Source organism: Salmo salar, chromosome 17 (genome assembly GCF_965601325.2).
Source record: "Salmo salar chromosome 17, fSalSal1, whole genome shotgun sequence".
NCBI lineage: Eukaryota > Metazoa > Chordata > Actinopteri > Salmoniformes > Salmonidae > Salmo > Salmo salar.
In genome coordinates this window covers 12,155,687-12,179,523 of record NC_138307.1, presented here as the reverse complement: position 1 = coordinate 12,179,523, position 23,837 = coordinate 12,155,687, and the positions used below count along the sequence as shown (strand labels likewise).

General features: G+C 43.1%; 1 protein-coding gene across 4 annotated transcripts in view; it reads left to right on the top strand.

Annotated features, from left to right (window-relative positions):
• Positions 1-23,417, top strand: part of LOC106575289 (neuronal membrane glycoprotein M6-b) — a 35,225-nt gene extending 11,808 nt beyond the window's left edge. For 2 of the 4 annotated variants that reach the window (XM_014151725.3, XM_014151723.3), the window contains exons 2-7: positions 16,036-16,222; positions 16,422-16,581; positions 17,291-17,459; positions 17,999-18,072; positions 18,350-18,415; positions 20,244-23,417. In XM_014151725.3, coding sequence (XP_014007200.1) covers positions 16,036-16,222; positions 16,422-16,581; positions 17,291-17,459; positions 17,999-18,072; positions 18,350-18,415; positions 20,244-20,387 — 800 coding nt within the window. In that variant the 3' untranslated portion in view covers positions 20,388-23,417. Of the gene's footprint in view, positions 1-15,575; positions 15,663-16,035; positions 16,223-16,421; positions 16,582-17,290; positions 17,460-17,998; positions 18,073-18,349; positions 18,416-19,135; positions 19,941-20,243 lie in introns of those variants that run through there. The other 2 variants (XM_045698899.2, XM_014151724.3) reach the window with 2 other exon arrangements.
• Positions 23,418-23,837: the final 420 nt, after the last annotated feature.

Here is a 23,837-nt window from a genome sequence, read left to right as displayed (position 1 = left end):
TAAGATGCGTACACTGTTGTCCCGAACTCGCATCACTCGCGCTAAGGAGAGAGGCTCGCTCGGCTGATGCTAGCACATGCACAGATCAAATACACAGCTGGAACGCCGATTTTAAGTTGTTTACATGTCCTAATAATTAGCAAAATTGCTCAGAAAACCAGGTGTTTTAATCGCCATATGCTTACTTCGATTTTGACCTTACCCCAATTAAGATAAGCAGAGGAAGGTGTTTGAATGACTATTGCATAATCTGCCTACTTCCATAATCAGTTTAATATACAATTATTACTATGCATGTAAACGTACTGATTGAGACACATTCAATGGTGATGAGAGTGGGCCTATGTGAAATATTGTGACCAATGTTGATTATGAGTATCATTAAGATTATCAATGGAGAACTTCTTAGGTGCCTTTGTTTTCTTGATGAGACTCGGCCTCTATCGGCATGAGCGGGGCGCGATGTCACAGAGTGGCTAGGCTGGCGTTCTGCCATCTCCATGACAACACATGTAGCCAAGGAGGTGCTATAAGGGCATGTTCAAGACAAACACTCACCCACACAGTCATTCAGCTCACAGAAGGGTCCGGAAAGGTCCAGCTGAGGCCCTGTGTATATAAAGGTCCCTACCACTTCGGGAGGCCAGTTGTTTGATGGAAGTGGGGGGAGGTGGGAGTGAGAAGAGGTGAGGGAGGGGTGAGCAGGTTTCCTAGCTCTTCGCGTGTTAGCTTGGTATCTCTCGTATCACGGTTGTCATCGGCAGGTCTCTCAAGAAAAAAAGGTGTTATCTGGAACCAAAAAGGGTTCTCCTATGAGTGATGCTTTCACTTGGCAGGATTTTCATGCTGCTGGCTATATGTTTTTTTTTCTCTCTCTCCCTCTCCCCCTTTCTATCTTTTTCTCTGTTCATTTATTCTACCCAGTCTCTCCTAACTTCTCTCTCTGTCGTCCTCTCTTTCATCTCCTGTTGCTCTTTCATTCAGCTTGCTACATCCCTCCGTCACCCTCACACTGTCATCTCTCTCTCATCTCCACTATCTTAATTAATCGCCAAGCCCTTCAACCGTTTCTCTCTTGCTCTCTCTGACACACACACACGCTGTCAGCCTCCACCTGGGGTGTGTGTGTGTGTGTGTGTGTGTGTATGTGCGTTCATGCATGCATAAAATGTGTATTTTAGTGGGAGTGTATCCACATGCAGCTCCTTAGTCTGTGTGAATTAAATTATGTATGTTTTAGTCCTTTGTATGTGTCTGTGTGCATGTTAGTATGTTTATGCTGTGTGTTCATTTTGTGTACAGTATGCTCTGTATGTGGGTATATGAATAGCACTGAGTGACAGGTTGGCGCAGCATGCATTGTTCCTATGCAATGCCAGTCTCCCTGGCCCTCTTCCATCGCCTACTGATGCCCAATCTGCTCGCTCCACTCACATCCCATAAACCCCATTAACTCTCGTCATCGTCATCTATAAAATAGCCTTCAACACTCTACTCAACAAACTGGATGCAGTCTATCACAGCGCCATCCGTTTTGTCACCAAAGCCCCATACACTACCCACTATTGCGACCTGTACGCCCTCGTTGGTTGGCCCTCGCTTCATACTCGTCGCCAAACCCACTGGCTACAGGTTATCTACAAGTCTCTGCTAGGTAAAGCCCCGCCATATCTCAGCTCACTGGTCACCATAGCAGCACCCACTCGTAGCACGCGCTCCAGCACGTATATCTCACTGGTCACCCCCAATTCCTCCTTTGGACGTCTTTCCTTCCAGTTCTCTGCTGCCAATGACTGGAATGAACTGCAAAAATTTCTGAAGCTGGAGACTCATATCTCCCTCACTAGCTTTAAGCACCAGCTGTCAGAGCAGCTCACAGATCACTGCACCTGTACATAGCCCATCTGTAAACAGCCCATCTATCTACCTACCTCATCCCCATACTGTTATTTATTTATTTATTTATCTTGCTCCTTTGCACCCCAGTATCTCTACTTGGACATTCATCTTCTGCACATCTACCATTCCAGTGTTTAATTGCTATATTGTAATTACTTTGCCACCATGGCCTATTTATTGCCTTAACTTACCTCATTTCCACTCACTGTATATAGACTTTTTGTTTTCTTTTGTTCTACTGTATTATTGACTATGTTTTGTAGTGGTCGACTAATTATGATTTTTCAATGCCGATACCGATTATTGGAGGACCAAAAAAAAGCTGATACCAATTTATCGCCCGATTTAAAATAAAACGTTATTTTTTATTTTTTGTTTATTTATTTTGTTGAAATAATTTTTTCATTTTAATTTTTTGCTGATTTTTATTTTTGTATTTTTTTTTTATTTGTAATAATGACAATTACAATAATACTGAATGAACACTTATTTTAACTTAATATAATACATCAATAAAATCAATTTAGCCTGAAATAAAAAATGAAACATGTTCAATTTGGTTTAAATAATGCAAAACAAAGTGTTGGAGAAGTAAAAAAAGCTAACATTTAAGTTCCTTGCTCAGAACATGAGAACATATGAAAGCTGGTGGTTCCTTTTAACATGAGTCTTCAATATTCCCAGGTAAGAAGTTTTAGGTTGTAGTTATTATAGGAATTATAGGACTATTTCTCTCTATACGATTTGTATTTCATATACCTTTGACTATTGGATGTTCTTAGTATTGCCAGTGTAACAGTATAGCTTCCGTCCCTCTCCTCGCTCCTACCTGGGCTTGAACCAGGAACACATTGACAACAGCCACCCTCGAAGCAGCGTTACCCATGCAGAGCAAGGGGAACAACTACTCCAAGTCTCAGAGCGAGTGACTTTTGAAACGCTATTAGCGCGCACCCCACTTACTAGCTAGCCATTTCACATCGGTTACACCAGCCTAATCTCGGGAGTTGATAGGCTTGAAGTCATAAACTGCACAATGCTTGAAGCATTGCGAAGAGCTGCTGGCAAACGCACGAATGTGCTGTTTGAATGAATGCTTACGAGCCTGCTGGTGCCTACCATCACTCAGTCAGACTGCTCTATCAAATCATAGACTTAATTATAACATAATAACACACAGAAATACGAGCCTTTGGTCATTAAAATGGTCGAATCCGGAAACTATCATTTCGAAAACAAAACGTTTATTCTTTCAGTGAAATATGGAACCGTTCCGTATTTTATCAAACGGATGGCATCCCTAAGTCTAAATATTGCTGTTACATTGTACAACCTTCAATGTTATGTCATAATTATGTAAAATTCTGGCAAATTAATTGCAGCCTTTGTTAGGAATAAATGGACTTCACACAGTTCGCAATGAGCCAGGCGGCCCAAACTGCTGCATATACCCTAACTGCTTGCACGGAATGCAAGAGAAGTGACACAATTTCCCTAGTTATAAGAAATTCATGTTAGCAGGCAATATTAACTAAATATGCAGGTTTAAAAATATATAGTTGTGTATTGATTTTAAAGAAAGGCATTGATGTTTATGGTTACGTACATTGGTGCAACGACAGTGCTTTTTTCGCAAATGCGCTTGTTAAATCATCACCCGGTTGTCGAAGTAGGCTGTGATTCAATGAGAAATTAACAGGCACCGCATCGATTATATGCAACGCAGGACACGCTAGATAAACTAGTAATATCATCAACCATGTGTAGTTAACTAGTGATTATGTTAAGATTTATTATTTTTTATAAGATAAGTTTAATGCTAGCTAGCAACTTACCTTGGCTTCTTGCTGCCCTCGCGTAACAGGTAGTCAGCCTGCCACGCAGGCTCCTCGTGGAGTGCAATGTAAGGCAGGTGGTTAGAGCGTTGGACTAGTAACCGGAAGGTTGCAAAAACGAATCCCTGAGCTGACAAGGTAAAAATCTGTCGTTCTGCCCCTGAACAAGGCAGTTAACCCACCGTTCCTAGGCCGTCATTGAAAATAAGAATGTGTTCTTAACTGACTTGCCTAGTTAAATAAAAAATAAATGTAATTTTTTTTTTTTTTTTAAATCGGCAAATCGGTGTCCAAAAATACCAATTGTTATGAAAACTTGAAATCGGCCCTAATTAATCGGCCATTCCGATTAATCAGTCGACCTCTGTTTTGTTTATTCCATGTGTAACTCTGTTTTGTTTATTCCATGTGTAACTCTGTGTTGTTGTATGTGTCGAATTGCTAAGCTTTATCTTGGCCAGGTCGCAGTTGCAAATGAGAACTCAACTAGCCTACCTGGTTAAATAAAGGTGAAATAAATAAAATAAAAATCGTTAACGATGACATCAATACATCCAGGATCATAAGGAGAGACAGCCAATGTGATTTTGCCCAGCGACTACAAAGAGAGGGAAATGGAGCGAAAGACAAAGGGGACTATGGTGTATTAGTGGGAACATTGAATGGAAATCTATTCTATGGAAATTGGCTGCATGATACTATGTGTTATTCCCAAATTGTTAGTAAAACCATTCTCTTTAGACTCTGGCTCACTTGTATCTGTCTCTTGTATCTGTATTCTCAATATAACATCATGTGGAAATAACCACCACTAAGAATGGTGGTCCTATCTCTGCTGTGGAGTCCATCGTTGATTCCATTGGCATCTGTAAGAAATGGACTGGACTTCACATTGGGCCAGTGTCCATCCTTACCAGTGAGGTATGAAAACCTCCCTCCACTCACTCTGACCTGAGGAGGACATTGGTGAAAATGGAAATGCTTTGTTTGACCATGTGAATGGCCATAATCACATGACAGGGGCGTGGGAAAGGGCATTAGCTAAGTCTGTTACATAAGCCCACTGCCATCCCATTGCCACCCAGATTCAGACTCTACCAGACCCTTTGGCTGGAGGCTCAGACTTACATTTTGGTGAATTAATGCGACACAGCGGCAAACAATGCACGGAGCCCTCTGAACCGTACATTCATGTAATGTCTCAGAGCTGAGGACCGTAATCTTTACCTTGAGGATTGAGGGACAAGGGTAGACCACACTCTCACCCCTCTGGGTTCACCATAGGAATGATACTATGCTTGCATGGGTTCGAGGGTCATTTGCTCAGTGTTAATGATTTTATTTTTTAATCTAATGTTATTTGTCACATGCGCGGAATACAACAAGTGTAGACTTTACCGTAAAGTGCTTACTTACGAGCCCTTTCCCCACAATGCAGTTAAAAAGTAATAGATATAAAAATAAAATAGTAACACAACTCTATACTGTATACAGGCTATATACAAGGAGTATCGGTACATAGTCAGTGTACTGGGGAACGAGGAAGTTGGGGTGATTGATTAAATTAGCAAGAAAGGCATTTCACTGTACTTGTGCATGTGACATTAAAACTTGATTGAGGTAATACCGTATGTACATGTAGGCTTGTGTGCTCGGCTCTCCATTTCCTGTAGTCCACAATTAGCTCCTTTTGGCTTGCTGACGTTGAGGGAAAGGTTGTTGTACTGGTACCACACTGCCAGGTTTCTGACCTCCTCCCTGTCGGCTGTCTAATTGTCCTTGGGGGTCAGGCCTACCACCATCATGTCATCTGCAAATTTAATGATGGTATTTGAGTCGTGTCCGGCCACGCAGTCGTGAGTGAACAGGGAGTACAGGAGGAGACTAAGCACGCACCCCTGCGGCGCCCCTGTGTTGAGGTTCAGCATGGCGGATGTGTTGTTGCCTACCCTTACCACCTGGGGGCGGTCTGTAAGAAAGTCCAGTATCCAATTTCAGAGGGAAGTGTTTAATCCCAGGGTCCTTATCTTAGTGATGAGCTTGGAGTGCACTATGGTGTTGAACGCTGAGTTGTAGTCAATGAACAGCATTCTCACATACGTGTTCCTTTTGTCCAAGTGGGAAAGGGCAGTGTGGAGTGCAGTAGAGATTGCATCATCTGTGGATCTGTTGCGGTGGTATGCAAATTGAAGTGGGTCCAGGGTGTCTGGGATTATGGTGTTGATGTGAGCCATGACCAGCCTTTCAAAGCACTGCATGGCTTTGTAAATGACATCGCCGAAGTCAAGGATCGGTAGGATAGTCAGTTTTACAAGGGTATGTTTGGCGGCATGACTGTAGGATGCTTTGTTGCAAAATAGGAAGCCGATTCTATATTTAATTTTGAATTGGAGATGCTTAACGTGAGTCTGGAAGGAGAGTTTACAGTCTAACCAGATACCTAGGTATTTGTAGTTGTCCACATATTCTAGGTCAGAACCGTCCAGAGTAGTGATGCTAGACGAGCGGGCAGGTGCGGGCAGCAATCGGTTGAAGAGCATGCACTTAGTTTTACTAGCATTTAAGAGCAGTTGTAGGTTACGGAAGGAGTGTTGTATGGCATTGAAGCTCGTTTGGAGGTTTGTTAGCACAGTGAAAGAAGGGCGAGATGTATACAGAATGGTGTCGTCTGCGTAGAGGTGGATCAGAGAATCACCAGCGGCAAGAGCGACATCATTGATATATACAGAGAAAAGAGTCGGCCCGAGAATTGGACCCTGTGGCACCCCCATAGAGACTGCCAGAGGTCCGGACAACAGGCCCTCCGATTTGACACACTGAACTCTATCAGAGAAGTAGTTGGTAAACCAGGCGAGGCAATCATTTGAGAAGCCAAGGCTATTGAGTCTGCCGATAAGAATGCGGTGATTGACAGAGTCGAAAGCCTTGGCCAGGTCGATGAAGACGGCTGCACAGTACTGTCTTTTATCGATGGTGGTTATATCGTTTAGGACCTTGAGCGTGGCTAAGGTGCACTCATGACCAGCTCGGAAACCAAATTGCATAGTGGAGAAGGTTCAGTGGGATTCAAAATGGTCGGTGATCTGTTTATTAACTTGGCTTTCGAAGATTTTAGAAAAGCAGGGCAGGATGGATATAGGTCTATAACAGTTTGGGTCTAGAGTGTCTCCCCCTTTGAAAAGGGGGATGACCGCGGCAGCTTTACAATCTTTGGGGATCTCACATGATACGAAAGAGAGGTTGAATAGGCTAGTAATAGGGGTTGCAACAATTTCGCTGGATAATTTTAGAAAGAGAGGGTCCAGATTGTCTAGCCCAGCTGATTTGTAGGGATCTAGATTTTGCAGTTCTTTCAGAACATCAGCTGTCTGGATTTGTGTGAAAGGGGGGTGGACAAGTTGCTACAGGGGGTGCTGAGATGTTGGCCGGGTTAGGGGTAGCCAGGTGGAAAGCATGGCCAGCCGTGGAAAAATGCTTATTGGAATTATCGATTATTGTAGATTTATCGGTGGTGACAGTGTTTCCTAGCCTCGGTGCAGTGGGCAGCTGGGAGGAGGTGCTCTTATTCTCCATGGACTTTACAGTGTCCCAAAACTTTTGGGAATTAGTGATACAGGAAGCAAATTTCTGTTTGAAAAAGCTAGCCTTAGCTTTCCTAACTAACTGAGTATATTGGTTCCTGACTTCCCTGAAAAGTTGCATATCGCGGGGGCTATTCGATGCTAATGCAGAACGCCACAGGATGTTTTTGTGCTGATCAAGGGCAGTCAAGTCTGGGGTGAAACAAGGGCTATATCTGTTCTTAGTTCTACATTTTTTGAATGGGGCATGCTTATTTAAGATGGAGAGGAAAGCAGTTTTGAAGAGCAACCAGGCATCCTCTACTAACGGGATGAGGTCAATATCCTTCCAGGATACCCAGGCCAGGTCGATTAGAAAGGCCTGCTCGCTGAAGTGTTTTAGGGAGCGTTTGACAGTGATGAGGGGTGGTCGTTTGACCGCGAGATTGAGGGCATCTAGCTTAGAATGTAAGATGGTCGGGGTGTTATGCATGCCCCAGTTTAGGTCACCTAACTCTGAAGATAGATGGGGGCCGATCAATCCACATATGATGTCCAGGGCACAGCTGGGGGCTGAGGAGGGTCTATAACAAGTGGCAACGGTGAGATACTTGTTTCTGGAAAGGGTGATTTTTAAAAGTAGAAGCTCGAATTGTTTGGGCACAGCCTGCAGAGTTCTGCCATACTATCCAGGTCTATCTCTGCAGTAGATTGCAACTCCGCCCCCTTTGGCAGTTCTACCTTGTCAGAAAATGTTATATTTAGGAATGAAAATGTCAGGACTTTTTGGTGGCCTTCCTAAGCCAGGATTCAGACACAGCTAAGACATCCGTGTTGGTGGAGTGTGCTAAAGCAGTGAATAAAACAAACTTAGGGAGGAGGCTTATAATGTTAACATGCATGAAACCAAGGCTTTTACGGTTACAGAAGTCAACAAATGAGAGCACCTGGGGAATGGGAGTGATGCTGGGGGCTGCAGGGCCTGGGTTAACCTCTACATCACCAGAGGAACAGAGGAGGAGTCGGTTAAGAGTACGGAGCAGGTAAAAGGAGCAGGTTTCTGGGCGCGGAAGAATAGATTCAAGGCATAATGTACAGACAAGGGTATGGAGGAATGTGAGTACAGTGGAGGTAAGCCTAGGCATTGAGTGACGATGAGCGAGGTTTTGTCTCTAGAGCCACCATTTAAGTCACCGCATGTGTGGGGGGTGGAACATAAGAGCTACAGCGAGGGGAAAAAGTATTTGATCCCCTGCTGATTTTGTACGTTTGCCCACTGACAAAGAAGTGATCAGTCTATAATTATAATGGTAGGTTTATTTGAATAGTGAAAGACAGAATATCAACAAAAAAATCCAGAAAAACGCATGTCAAAAATGTTATAAATTGATTTGCATTTTAATGGGGGAAATAAGTATTTGACCCCCTCTCAATCAGAAAGATTTCTGGCTCCCAGGTGTCTTTTATACAGGTAACGAGCTGAGATTAGGAGCACACTCTTAAAGGGAGTGCTCCTAATCTCAGCTTGTTACCTGTATAAAAGACACCTGTCCACAGTAGCAATCAATCAATCAGATTCCAAACTCTCCACCATGGCCAAGACCAAAGAGCTCTCCAAGGATGTCAGGGACAAGATTGTAGACCTACACAAGGCTGGAATGGGCTACAAGACCATCGCCAAGCAGCTTGGTGAGAAGGTGACAACAGTTGGTGCGATTATTCGCAAATGGAAGAAACACAAAAGAACTGTCAATCTCCCTTGGCCTGGGGCTCCATGCAAGATCTCACCTCGTGGAGTTGCAATGATCATGAGAACGGTGAGGAATCAGCCCAGAACTACACGGGAGGATCTTGTCAATGGTCTCAAGGCAGCTGGAACCATAGTCAGCAAGAAAACAATTGGTAACACACTACGCCGTGAAGGACTGAAATCCTGCAGCGCCCGCAAGGTCCCCCTGCTCAAGAAAGCACATATACATGCCCGTCTGAAGTTTGACAATGAACACCTGAATGATTCAGAGGACAACTGGGTGAGCAGGGCTGGAGGCTCTACAGTGAAATAAGACAAAAATTACTAGGCATATTGACCTTAGGGAGAGGCATGTGTAACTTGGCGTTCTTGAGCACAGAGACTATGGTGGTTTGCTTGAAACATGTGGGTATAACAGACTGGGACAGGCAGAGTTGAAAATATCAGTGGAGACACTTGCTCCAATATGTCTGGCCCTGCGGCCTTGTGAATGTTAACCTGTTTAAAAGACTTCCTCACATCAGCTACGGAGAGCGTGATCACACAGTTGTCCAGAACTGCTAGTGCTCTCATGCATGGTTCAGTGTTGTGTGTGTGTGTGTGTGTGTGTTTACGTGATTCCCCAGCTATCACATAACATTCTGAGAACCATATGTTTCTTAGAGCTTGGTGAGCGCATGGTTGTCCTGTGGTTATTTTGCATACAACCTTCCCATAATGTTCTGGGAATGGTGCAGGATACCCAGCTAGCACATAATGTTCTGAGAACCATATGTTTCTTAGGTGGGAATTTCAGTCTAACATTTCCTGCAGGTTTCCTCAGGGTTCTATTTAAAGTAACTTTCTCAAATTGTTCCAAGAATGCTAAGAAACAATGTTTTTTTTAGTGGTACTTTTTGTACTTTAGCATAACTTTTTCTGCAGGTTTCCTCATGGTTATACATAAAGCTATGTTCTCAGAACATTAGGAAAACGTTCCATAAAAACCGCAAGAAAATGCTAGTAACGTTCAAAGAATATTATAAAAAATATGAACATTCACTCTATCTTCTGTCTTGTTAAGTATTTTCAGGTGTGTTGGCCGCACCCACTAATTGGCCACATCTGATCTTAATGAGTGCTTGTTTCCTTTGAAATGGGGTCTGTTTAAATAGACTAAAATGAACAGCTTTGAGTAAAAAATAATAACGTCATGCTAGCTCCATCCTGGTGGCGCAGTGGACTAATTCCATGGATAGAAAACAGAAGATCACAAGTTCAAATCTCACTGATGCTGTGCCACAATAAACAATAAATGTGTTTGCATGATTAATGCCTAAGCAAATGAATTAATTAAACTTTCAGGTAACTATAGTAAAATGTTCTCAACCTCCCTGTAATGTAAAAATGTATTTTCCCAGAATAGGCTGAATGTTCTCAGCTTTACCAGCCAGGAAACGTATGGCTTTGTTCCCAGAATCAATGGGAAACCAAAAATGTACATTCTCACAACTTCCAAGAAACTTAATGTGCTAGCTGGGTTTGATGTGCACTGTATGTCATGTACATGCGCCTGACTGCATAGAGCTAGTTCTCTGTGTGCATAAGTGTATGATGGGAGTCCCCTGCACAGCTGGCTAGGTTTATCCCAGATTTCCCATACCAGTACACTGGCTGATGGGGGTGGACGGGCAGGCAGGCAGGGAGGCAGTCAGGCAGGGAGACAGACAGCTAAAGAGCGATGGCTACAGTAAGTGCACACGTTTAGGGATCACTGCTGGGATGAAGTATTGTATAAATTATAGGAGTGTAGTAGACGAGTGCTGAGTGGGGATTTAAAAGCTATACACTTCATTACACTTAATTATGTGTGAGCAAATGCTGACCTTGTTGCCCGGTGTCCTTCATATTAATGCTGGACCAGGGTAAGGACTTGGCTATAGGATGTAGACCAGATTAGGTTCAGGGGGAAAGGTTCTCTGGATATGGCAGAGAAGTTTGATGAAGGTCACTTTTCACATGTGATCCTCTAACTGTACCGTCCTTTGATATCCGACAGAAATAGCCCGAAACATGCTGTCATGTGTCGTTAAAACCGTTGGATTTCACAATATTTATTTGGTCTATATTATTGTGATTGGCAGTTGTAGAATAAGGATATAACATACATCTACATGAGAAACACAGAGTAGTCTAAAATATCAGAACATGCTGAAAGTATTAGTCATCATTTACCAAAATTCTACGCATCTCAAATCATGACACGTGTCGTGTACCTGTTTTCTACCCCAAGCCTGTCACTTTTTAAACAGATGGGGTTTCTCTTTCATCAACGCCTCATTGAAGCAGCCATTTTTTCCTGCTGTAGAGAGGAGATGTGTCTCTCTTTGGTGATCCACAGAGCTCTGTTAGGAATCTTCCCACAATGCAATGCAAGAGGAAGCTGTCCTATAATGAATACGGAGCTTCTAAACTGGAATAGTCCCTGAGGCAAGAGAACCGAGTTTATTAGACACTAAAACTAGTCAATGTAGAGTTGAAAAATATGTTGTACATTTGCTTTAAGCTGTGTCACTGTAACGTTTCATCATAATGTCTCATAATATTTAGTCGTGTCATAATGTGACTCATAATTTGGAGCAGGAAAATCCTTTGGAAAAGTATCAAGTACAGAAGCTATTTTAAATAGATGTGACCTTTTGCAGGACCTTAGTTTTTTTACCCATCAACGTATGAAGGTTAAAGTGGCTTTTCCTCTGGCTGGGGATGGCCCATTTTCCAAATGGGATAAAACCAAAACCAATCACCTGGCTAATGAATAATGGATGTTGGTGTAGTCACACAGCCACAGTTCTCTCTGTCTGTTGTCGCTCTAAACGCAGTCACAACAGCTTTAGTGTACTCTCACAGCTGGTCCCAATTCGCTCCCTCACCGTCATTACCTGTTTGATGTTTTCAGATCTGAAGGGTCTGGATAGGTATAAGCAGTGTAGTGGTGGAGATATATTGCTTCCATCTTACAGATCTGCATTGAAGTGCCAAAGGAAAGGGGTAGAGAGTGAATATGGACCGGCTGACAAGTGCTCAGACCCCTTTTGGACCACGCACATTCTCCTCTACCTGTTCAGCCTCACTTTGCTTGAACCACGTTCAGACCATGCTCAGGTTGAGGTTGAGAGTCATGTCCCCATTCCTGAACCCTCTGCTCTGAACCCCGAGGGAGAGTTCACGTCCTTCTGCTGTGTACGCGTGGGAAGGGAAGCGAGGAGCCGTGGAGGGATGTAGTCAGCTAGCTACAGGCCCTGCTCAACTGGGTCGTGGGTAACATGCTGCCATGGCAACCACTATTCACTGGCCCCCGGGCCAAAAAATGCTCTTTGCTTACTCTCTCTCTCTCGTTCTCACTTCATCTTACATGTTCTCTCTCTCTCCCATTTGCTTCCTCTCTCTCTGTCTATCTCTGTTTTTCTCTCTCCATCTTGCTTTCTCTCTCTCTGCCCCATTCGCTATCTCTCTCTCTCTCTCTCTCTCTCTCTCTCTCTTTCTCTCTCTCTGGCATCACAAAGCAGTGGGCTGAACTTCTTGACAGCAGAACCACTGTACTGAAAGAGGTTGGTGAGAGAGCCCTTGGAGGGCCTTGCTATTCTCTCGCTGCTGGCAGAAAAATAGGCCACAAACGAAAGACAGTTTCCTATTTGGCCACTGTAATTCTCCAACTAAGCCTCATAGGCTCCCATACTTCACCAAACGCAAAGGCTATACTTAAGCAATAAGGCCCGGGGGGGTGTGGTATATGGCCAAGGGCTGTTCTTATGCACAACGCAACACGTAGAGCCTGGATACAGCCCTTAGCCATGGTATACTGGCCATATATCACAAACCCCCGACGTGCCTTATTGCTATTATAAACTGGTTATCAATGTAATTACAGAAGTAAAAATAAATGTTTTGTTATACCCGGCTGTCAGCCAATCAGCATTCATGCCTCGAACCACCCAGTTTATAATCGTAAATATACCCATAGTATTTCATACTCTGTCATTCTGAATGGGTTTAAGATTGGTTTTATTATAGTGTCAAATTCCACCCAAACAACATGGGAATCATTGAAGGTGGAGAACTAGACATAACCTTGTGTCTGGTCTGAGGCCTCTGTCTATATTTCTACTGGGTATACAGACATATAGCCTTGTGCCAGCTCTACTGGGGCCCTGTAGTTCTCATATTTCACCCCAGAGAGAGCAGGGCAGAGTGAGAGAGATGGACTCGAACTCGCTCTGTCACCTAAATTCTCCTCTAATGAATAGCCCATCGATTTCCGTTCTGCTCCGCCGCGGCCGTCCGCTCATGCCTTTCTGTTTCCCATTAGTGCACTTTAACTGTGATGATAAACGCTCAGCTCAGCTGGCATCGCCACAAGCAGCCGAGCCCCGGATGAGGCCCCTCGTTTAAAGCAGGAAGTGTAGTAGTAGTGGAACATTCCATTTGACAAGGGGGCACAAGACTCAGGGGGGGCCCGACCTGTTTGTCCAATTTCGACAAACCCCCTTTGAGTTCTGGTCGTTTAGCCACGTTCTCTGCTGAGATGGTAGGGTAGTTAGAGTAGTTAGTGCCCCATTCACATCCATCTATGCCTTGCCTTGGTACTTCATTAACATTAATAGGATAGAGATCCATTATGCAACGCTTGCTCCGTCTTCGTACTCTTATGCAACCAACTAACGCCTCATCTTGGAGTTTCAGCTTCTCGCTCAGCAGCAGCTGCCTCCTAGGTTTAACCCTTTGTGTTTTCTGGATAAGCCAACCTTAGTGTTGTCTGGAAGTATTCTGTAGAACTCTTATTATGCAACGCTTGCTCCGTCTTCGTACTCTTATGCAAACTACTAACGCCTCATCTTGGAGTGTCAGCTTCTCGCTCAGCAGCAGCTGCCTCCTAGGTTTAACCCTTTGTGTTTTCTGGATAAGCCAACCTTAGTGCGGTCTGGAAGTATTCTGTAGAACTCTTATCTCAACGCCTGTAACAAACTGTTCATATCCAGTTGACGTTGAAGTCCAAGGTCCTGTGAATCGTCAGTTGGAAGCAACACTAATGAGGGCGACTAAGTGCTTTGCCTGATATTATGGGATTCCATTGATGTTGGCATGTGGATGTCATTAACAGTCAACTCTGTCACCCGTCACTATAGAAACGGAATAGCCTATAGGCCCCTTCTATTCAGTCGAGGTCTGTCCCGACATTCATTTCAGCCTCATAAATTGAATTTGAAAAAATAAACTATGGGTACATCCTCCAAAATGGAAAACATAAAATCACAATGGATTTGTTTATTTTGAGGAATAACTAAAAGAAAGAGCCATTACACTCCTGAAGAAATTTGCCGGTCTGTAATTAGTGTGAGAGATGCCAATTGGAGCAGGTTGTCATGGAAACAGTGGCACATGTAAGGGAGTGCAAAATCTTCCCAGAGTAACTTCCCACATTTGCAATGCAGAGCTATATATAACGCGCAGTTACATAAGCCTTAACACTTGTCTTCAATGCAATGTTTTTTTTCTAATTTTTCATTCCTTCGTTCTCTTTTCCCCTCTAACAACACTGCTGTTGCCTCCTCCGAGGAACCAGCAACCATAGCACTGCCAAACCCGCTCCACTGCCTCCCACAATGGTCCTTCATTACAACCTTGCCCGTAACTCTTTGTGAGCTTATCACTGTGCACTGCCAATGCGACGTCAGATTTAATGGTCTTGAAACAAAACAAAAAGAGTAGAAGTCATGGCTACACTATAGAGTTTTGGTTTTGTAGCTGCCATAGGCAAAGCATTGTACCGTTGACTCACCATATGACACAATATTATTTAATATAGCATACCCCTCATAACTCTCTTATCCTGCCTTTGTTGAACTAGTAGTGTCCATTAGATGGTATGACTGGGTGCTGTGCACAGAGGACTGGTCAGGGATCTAGTCTAGCAATGCGTGAAGTCAAAGGTTAATGATAGAATCTCGTGGTGTTAGCACTGGTTAGCATTGGTTCTGTATACGTTCTATGAACGTCCAATAGGAGATCTGACCACTCTGTGTGCTTGGGGAGGATTTGACCTATCGGCAGTTCCACACATCTGGGTGGTATTCATTAGGGCACACCATAGGAAAACGCGTTTCAGCGGAAAACAAAAACAAGCTGAAAATGAAAGCAAGTTCAGGTAGTCCCTCCCCGTTTGTCTGTTTTCTTCCGTTTGGTGCCTAATGAACACGGCCCAGGTCTGTTTGCCTGTGGCCCAGAAACCACCGCTCTGGCAATAAGTAGCAATCATTTATTTAGAATTAAATTTGTGCATTATTTATGCCATTGGTTAAAAGAGATTAATTTAGAATTAGACAGTGCATTATTCATGCCATTGGTCAAAAGTGCTTTGTGTATGTTTCTCTATGAAGTAAAAGGAAAGGGATTTTTTTGGGGGGGGGGAGTAGAGAGGAAGATAGGAGCTTGTACTACGGAGCACATGTAATATTTAACACTCCTGGGTGCTAGAGCGTGTCAATTCTAACTGGGAAAGTTGCAATGATGAAGTGAAAATGGTTCCGGTATGGTAAGGTGGATGAAGAGAAGACATGTTGTGGCTCTTGGTTGGAGACAGTGAGACTACTGTATCTGTCAACTTTACTGTAAATGTGACTTGGTTGTTTCTGTCAAAGCATTGTTTACTCCACACAGGTTAGCAAGAATGCTAATCCTCAAGGGTTTCAGGCTACAGGCTACATGTCAGATATGACATGGGCTGCTAAATGGGATCACATTTAGCATTTATGAATTCACTAATTCCTGATTAATTAAGTAGTGACGGTTGCTCTCCAGGACAAAAACATACATAGTATAGTTCCAATGTATGCCTACATTATAATGTAGCAAGAGGTTGAGTTATAGGCTAATGTAGCTCAACAACAAAAAACATTGACCAGCTGTGTAGTTATTTGCTCCTAAGCAAGGTGCTCTCTGTCTCCTCCTGCAGGTTGCTTCGAATGCTGCATCAAGTGTCTGGGCGGCGTGCCCTACGCCTCGCTGGTGGCCACCATCCTCTGTTTCTCCGGCGTGGCTCTGTTCTGCGGGTGTGGTCACGTGGCGCTGACCGGCACACTGACCATGCTGGAGAACCACTTCTCCCAGATCACCACTGACCACGCCACCCTCACCATCGTGTAAGTTGTGTGTGTGTGTGTGGTGGGGGGGGGGGGGGCGGTAGAGTGTGTGTGTGAGAGAAAGGGAACTTATTTTCTCTGTTGTATCTCCTATATGTTTTTACCTGTATGTCAACCTTTACAGTTTGTAAAGGTATATGTCTTTGAACAAGTCTTATCCAGGTTATTCGATATGAATGGACTGTGTCTCTCCGAGCAGGATCCAGACCATGCAGTACGTCATCTATGGCATCGCCTCCTTCTTCTTTGTTTATGGGATCATCCTGCTGGCTGAGGGCTTCTACACCACCAGCGCCGTTAAGAAGGAGCTGCAGAGCCAGTTCAAGACCACCGTGTGTGGCCGCTGCATCACAGCTACGGTGAGACATGAATACACACACACCCCCATACGGTCACACACAAATACGGTCACACATACATGCATACATATACACACACACACACACACACACACACACACATTGCACTAATGAATACATGTATACACACACATATACAGTCACGTGCATGCATACATGCGCACACACGTACAACCGCACACATGACGTTCATGATGTGCATGCATTTACACACATACAGCTGTACACACACACCCTGGAGGGTAACTGTTTGTGCTCTCTAGCCTGATTAGTGTAATTGCTGCAGATGTTCAGTAACATCAGCCTTTAAGGCTGCTATGAGGACGGTTTTATTCTCCTGAGTGTCGTCAAGCTAACGTCGGATGAAACTTTTTTTCCCCACCCTTCTAACCAGTATTGTGTCATGTATCAGGGCAATGTGGATGACGATATGGTGATGAAGATGATGACGAGCTTGGTTCTAAATATCCTCTGTCGTTAGGGGACGTCGTACTGATGGATGTTATTACATCCACAGTGTTATTACATCCACAGTGTTATTACATCGTACAGTGTTATGTTAGGTATAGCAGTAGATTTCAATGTCAAGGTTGATGATGAGCAGATGTTATTGCGGGTGTTGCGAAATGCTTATATGGTGACGATGACGATAACGATGGGGATTACGACGAGGATGATTATGTCACTAACTCCTCTCCCTCTTCATCAGTTTGTGTTCCTTACGTATATCCTGGGCCTGGCCTTCCTGGGGATCTTTGGCTTCTCAGCCATTCCCGTCTTCCTCTTCTACAACATGTGGACTACCTGTGCTGCCATGAAGTCCCCCATGGCCAACATCACCGATCCCGACACCATCTGTGTGGACGTCAGGCAGTACGGTGAGTGTCACTCAGTAACACACACACACTGGTCCGTGTAATAACATTTCAACCTGGTTGGAGTATGGAGTATGACCCATGTTCATATGAAGGCCATTCTGCCTATAGCATCCAGCAGAACACGTCCGTGTATAGATTCGCCACATCACGATATAGCCTTGCATAAGGGCCTAATGCAAGGAGTGTGACGTACGTCCACTTGGAGGTGGTAGGATGTATCTTATCAACAGTATGCCTTCGCTACAGGTGCTGTGAACACTTAGCCTTTACATGTCAATATCTATAGGGTGTTTAAGTCATTTACTGCATCGACATCTATATCGTGTTTATAACTATTACCATCACCCTGAAGCAGTGCGTCATCACCATCTGTCCACTTTAATGGCAGATGGTATAAACAGTTAACCTTTACTATCACATGTGGTCAAATCAACTGGTTTTTCCAACAAATGTTGTGCAAGTGAAGTGATTAACCACTCTGCGCTGAATAGGGCCTGTCTGTTGGTCCTAACCGATATCTCTTGTTCCTGATCGTCTAGGTATTATTCCATGGAATGCGACACCCGGCAAAGCCTGCGGATCTACACTAGGAGACATCTGTAGCACCAGCGAGGTGAGAACGGCAACCCCCTCCTCCTCCTCCTGTAAATCTTTATGCACATCATATGAACCTTCATGAACCTCATATAATAGGAATATCATATAAACCTTCCTATTCAATACTTATTTATTTTTGTTGTTGAAAAAAAACATGTTTTATACATTTGTCAAAGGCGCAAAAATATTCTTCATCACTGTACTGTAATTATACTGATTGTGGAAAGGACATATTTTATGAGTGTCAATCAAAGTATCATCACTAACCAGAGATCGGTCTCCATGTTTTCCAGTTCTACCTGTCTTTCCACCTGTACATTGTTGCGTGTGCTGGGGCAGGCGCCACCCTCATTGCATTGGTAAGCTTTGGATGCCCTATATCCCGAATTCCCCATGTTTGAATCATTTGCATGCGTTGCCATGGTACACTGATCTGTTGCCATGGTAATCCCTCCTCCACGCTTCATGGTTCTGACTCAGTTTTCCTGAGGGTGTAAGTCTGCCCTATAGCTTCTGGCTGGACACACACTGACATAGGCCAGATCAAAGAGCTCCTGGCTAAAACACATTTACTTTGTGGCCAATGGAGAGGAATGCCTCACAAGACTCTGACCATACAGTATTTTGTACCAGAGATGATAGAACAAGACCGATATGTCTTCATAGGTGGAGCTAATGATTTGTACATCATTTTTTTTTTGCAAATAATTAAGTTGTTTTATCCAATCAGTGTAGTTGTCATTATGTGATGGCTAGTTGAACTCCGCTGAACTCAGTAATGGGGTCATGAGGCCATGCTCTCCACTGAGGCAACAGGGCTTAAGGCCTTTCAGCTACTCTACCAAACTTGGATTGCTCATTAGTGGGTGTGAGAAGATTCAGCACATAGACTGCCATCTGAAATTGTGTGCGCTGTGGCAGTCTAACTTTGTTTATAGATGTTGGTCTATGCAATATGAAGGTACAGTACTGCACAATCTAGCCAGATGCCACTCAAGAGCAGCACTGGCCTCCCAAAGGCCTCCTGGTCATTGACTTTGTTTCTCACCCCACTCTGTCTTCTAATCTATCCCTCCCAGCTGATCTACATGATGGCCACCACGTATAACTACGCTGTTCTCAAGTTTATGAGCCACGGCAACCGCTGCTCCACAAAGTTCTCCGAGCCGTATTAGAGAGCGAGAGAATGAGAGAAGAGAGAGAAATGATAGAAAGTGAGAGAGCAAAAAAAGAAAGCTAGTTAAAAAGGAAGAAAGAAAGATGAAGAGAAAGAAAGACAGAGAGGGTGGGTGGGTGGGGAGGAGAGTATGTACTGCAGCACGTAGAGAAACGTACATGACTGTTAACGTAATACAGATAGATCTATGTGTCTTTGCTTCCAACCCTATTGCAACACATGCCTTTAAACCACACTGAGGGGACTAGTGAGTGCATGATTAGCGAACATGGCTGAGGTCCCTCACATTCTCTCTCCAGACAGGATATGTGCCTAGAAGTACTGATCCAGTACAATAGGAGTACAGTACCATGTGGGACCACCAGTCAAGGCTATGGCGAGGTTGACCAGTTCATTCAAGTAGAGCAGGCACATAGCATTGAGGACGGATAGATTATCAATAAAAAGGGACAGCGCCAGTGTAAGAAGGGAATATTTGTGTTGCTGTATCTAGCTTCAGATTACTACAATATTCTGTAGTTATTCTAATCAAAGGATATAGTTTTCTTCTCAATGAGACTTTAATATCTTTCCCCCAAATTCTAACTGTCTAGCTTGAAGTTAGTCTTTTTTAGCCTGTTTAGGCTAGTCTCTTTTTGTGATATTTGTTATGAAAGACGTTGTGCCTTTTTAGTTTATGCAAAATAAACATAAAATGTGAAGGAAAACCAAGACCATTGTCCTCTCTTTTTAGGATAGTGACTGTTTTGAGAAAATTAATCCCCACTGACTTGGTTTTCTGTCATTTACTAATACTAACCTAGCCAACCTAACCAAAACATACTGACATTGTACAGTAGAAATGCTAATGTGTCTCGTTTGACATCTGGTAGACTGGTCAACATGATATGTATCTTCTACTCATATAGCTCGCTTTGGCTAACTAACCCTCTCACTGGCCATCATCCTATGCACTTTCCCTACCTCCCTCCCTCCCTCCCTCTGTTCTCTCTCCCCCTCCCCCCACACAGATCCACTATCTGATGATCCTGTCGGCGAACTGGGCCTACCTGAGGAGCGCCTGCAACCAGAACGAGTACCAGGACATCAAGACAAAGGACGACGACGTGGAGGAGGGTGGCTCCAAGGAGGGTCTCAACTCCTCTTACTCATAAGAACCGGCCGACCACCCCTTCACACACTTCCTCACACCTAACCTCCAACCCCCTTCTGAGTAAAACCAACACCTGGGTCTCCTTCACTATGGGCGGTGTTCTGACTTGAGATATGTTCACTCAACTCAAATATTCACACGTTGGCTACATTTACACAGGGAGCACAATTCTGATATTTTTTTCCACTAATTGGTCCTTTGACCAATCATATCTTTTCACATCAATTCTTTTTCAGAGCTTATCTGATTGGTCAAAAGACCAATTAGTGAACAAAATATCAGAATTGGACTGCCTGTGTAAATGAAATGCAGCCCATGTCTTCCATTAACATCAATTGACAATTTAAGCGAAAGTCTGAGTTGAGCACACTTTTCTCAAATCTGAATCAGGTCCTTTGTCCAAATGGGAGCAAACGTTTTCAAATGGAACAGGTATATGAGAAGTTCCTATTGGATGAGCTCAGGTTAGGTGGTACCTCTTCCTGTTTGCAAACGTTTGCTCTCGATTGGACCGTTACTGAGCGCAACCCTGCTGCCATAGCCTAACTGCTCTGAGCCAATCACAGCACAGCACTAACACAGCTCCTAATAACCGCCTAACAACAAGGTCACTGTCTGCACAACTCCTGAGGAAGCGTGCCACAAAATGTCCTGGTTTTTTGGTGTTTTATATATATGAATATATTGTGTGAATGTGTATGTATGAATGTTTTTTTTTTTTTTTATACTACTTCAAAGTATGACAGGTTTACTATTATTATATTTATCTGGTCTTCTCTTATTTCTGGTATTTTTCTCCTTTGGTTATCTTATCGCAACCCTGTTTTACCTGATTTAGTTTTTTGCTTTTTTAATGGTAATGCTTGTATCAAAAATATAAAAAAGTAAAGTAGAATTACAAAACCCATGTATACATTACATACACAGCATCTCAGGGTGCCTCTCATAGAAAATATTCCTACTATTACGTTAACTTTCCCAATCCTTTATTGACATCCAGCAATTTCTGTTAAGTAATTCTTCATTTTGGCCAGAGGAGAAAAAGGTGTGCTGTACCCTAACCGGATTGGACACATTCACTAATGTGACTGTTGGCCCAAAGCAGCAGTTCTGTCAGCAGCTGTCTGCAGTGTTAACACATTACCTTGACCTGCAGGTGAACCTCTAGCCTGGTCCCAGATCTGTTTGTGCTGTTTTGCCAACTCCTATGGTCATTGTCGTGTTATTATGACCATAGGAATTGGCAAGACAGCACAGACTGATCTGGGACCAGGCTAGTGAACCTCCACCTAGCCCTCTGTATGGCAGGTTTTCTCTGGAAACGGCCTTGCTTCTAAACCCACAGGACAAACCAACACTCAAGGTCAAATTGCCTTGTTCTGTTTGTAAGTGATACATTATACATACCTCAGATACTAAACCAAAATAAAAACTCCACTAGCCTGGTCCCAGATCTTTTTGTGCTTTATAGCTCCTATGTTTGCCATGATAATGACCATAGGAGTTGGCAAGACAGCACAAATAGCTCTGGGACCAGGCTAACACTTCACTGATTAAGCACACACTTGTTACAAGGCAAGGCCACAGCTGAAGTGAACATAACAAAAGGCCCAATGTTTGTTAATTGTACACAACTGTGAAGGGTGGTTTTCTTTCTCCTCCCGGTTTTTGGAATCATACATTCACTTTCCTCAAGACACGTCCACCCTTAAAGGGATGAAGTTCACCTGTAAATATATGAACCGCCCCAAAGGAAGTTCTATTGAATGACACGTCCTGAATGTGGAGAGCACGGTCAATGTTTTACCATGCTATTTTACCTTTGATTACCAATATGTAAATGTTTCCTTTTGGAGTATATGTTTAGCATCCAATTACTTGTTCTGCATTAAATATAATAGTAATGTAACATCTTTTAAAACGGTATGTTGTGAGAAGGAAGCAAATACAGAGTCATGATGGCGGTGGTGCTTGTATTGTATACATTTTAAAATGTGAAGAAAAAAAAATGTACAAAATGGTTTTCAATGTTTTTATCAGTTTTAGGCAGCTGAATCATTCCCTGTGCTAAAGTAATGAATAACTTGTCTTTGACATTATTTGTAATTATTTTACTATGGCAAGCCAAATGAAAGTGACTCATCTGTCATACTTTTAGGCCTGTTATATGAACAGATACCTTTTAGATGTTTACAATATAACAAGTCAGGAATTTTCATTTTTTTTCTCCCAGATATCATTTCATTATCATGACCTATTCTATAATAATGATCACTGAGTAGTTCAAGTGCTTCGGACTATAAGGTATCTGCATTGTAGTCTAAATTGAGTTCGTGGCATAGCCTTGTTCTGTTCAATGTTCTCTACCTACATACAATATACTCTAAATACCCCAATTCATGTTAAGTTCAAATGAATTCAAGATAAAAATGGCTGACCTCATTCAAACCAACGAGGGCTCGAAACTGTAAAGCCAATTATGTCAGAATTATCTTTTTGCAGATAGAACCTTATAGTCCTAAGCTCCCAAGTTATCTTCCTCACACCAGTGAATCGATGATTTATTTAACTTTCATATGAAAAGGCATGTCGGTATTGTCCACGTGTGCAAACGTCTAAATACTGAAAAAAAAGGACTATATTCCCATGTGTGTTATGTTTGATATAATACAGTGTGCTTTGCCACCAGGTCGATGTAGGCAAGCGCATGTTCCGTTTCATATAAGATGCGTGTCAGTCAGGGTGTGTTGTCGTTTCCTCGTTATTGCATGAAGGCAACATGACTGTGTCTTTGCAGTTTTTCAGGTGATGTGTAGTCAATCGTACTGACAAATATGGTAGGCAGCGTTTGCCCCCACTCAACTCTTTTTTGTTTTTTTGTTTTTAAAGATATCCATTGTACCTTGATGACATTGTAGACCCTGTAGTTGTTTCATTGTTTTTCTTTTTAAAGTTTTAAATAGTTATATGACTCCTGTATAGTGATGATTTTTGTAACCTTCTCTAGTAAAACCGATATTTTATCGTGAAAGAGCTGCTTTCTGTCGCTTTCTTACAAGTTTGGACTTCCTGTTAAACACACACGCAATGGGATGAATGACATATATATGCTTTGAACAAGTCAGTTGCCAAACGTTGTAAAATGTTGCAGATAGAAATGCCATTCATATTGCTGATGTGATTCCTTATTCTATGTATCAGAGAACCATGTTTGTTCTACATAGAAATAGGCTATCAGAAACATTCCAAAATGTTGCGTCCTGCTGAACGCACCCCAGCTCTCACCCTCAACCACAGTGATGGGACAACCTTGGGGTGTTGCCTTTGTAGAGTTTTGTGAGATGCTGAGTCCACCTGGTGGAAAAATGTAGCGTTGTTCATTTCCTAAAATGGTAGTCCAAAGCTATTGATTAAGACCTGGAAAGCTCCGGGGTGAAGTTTCCCCTAGGTA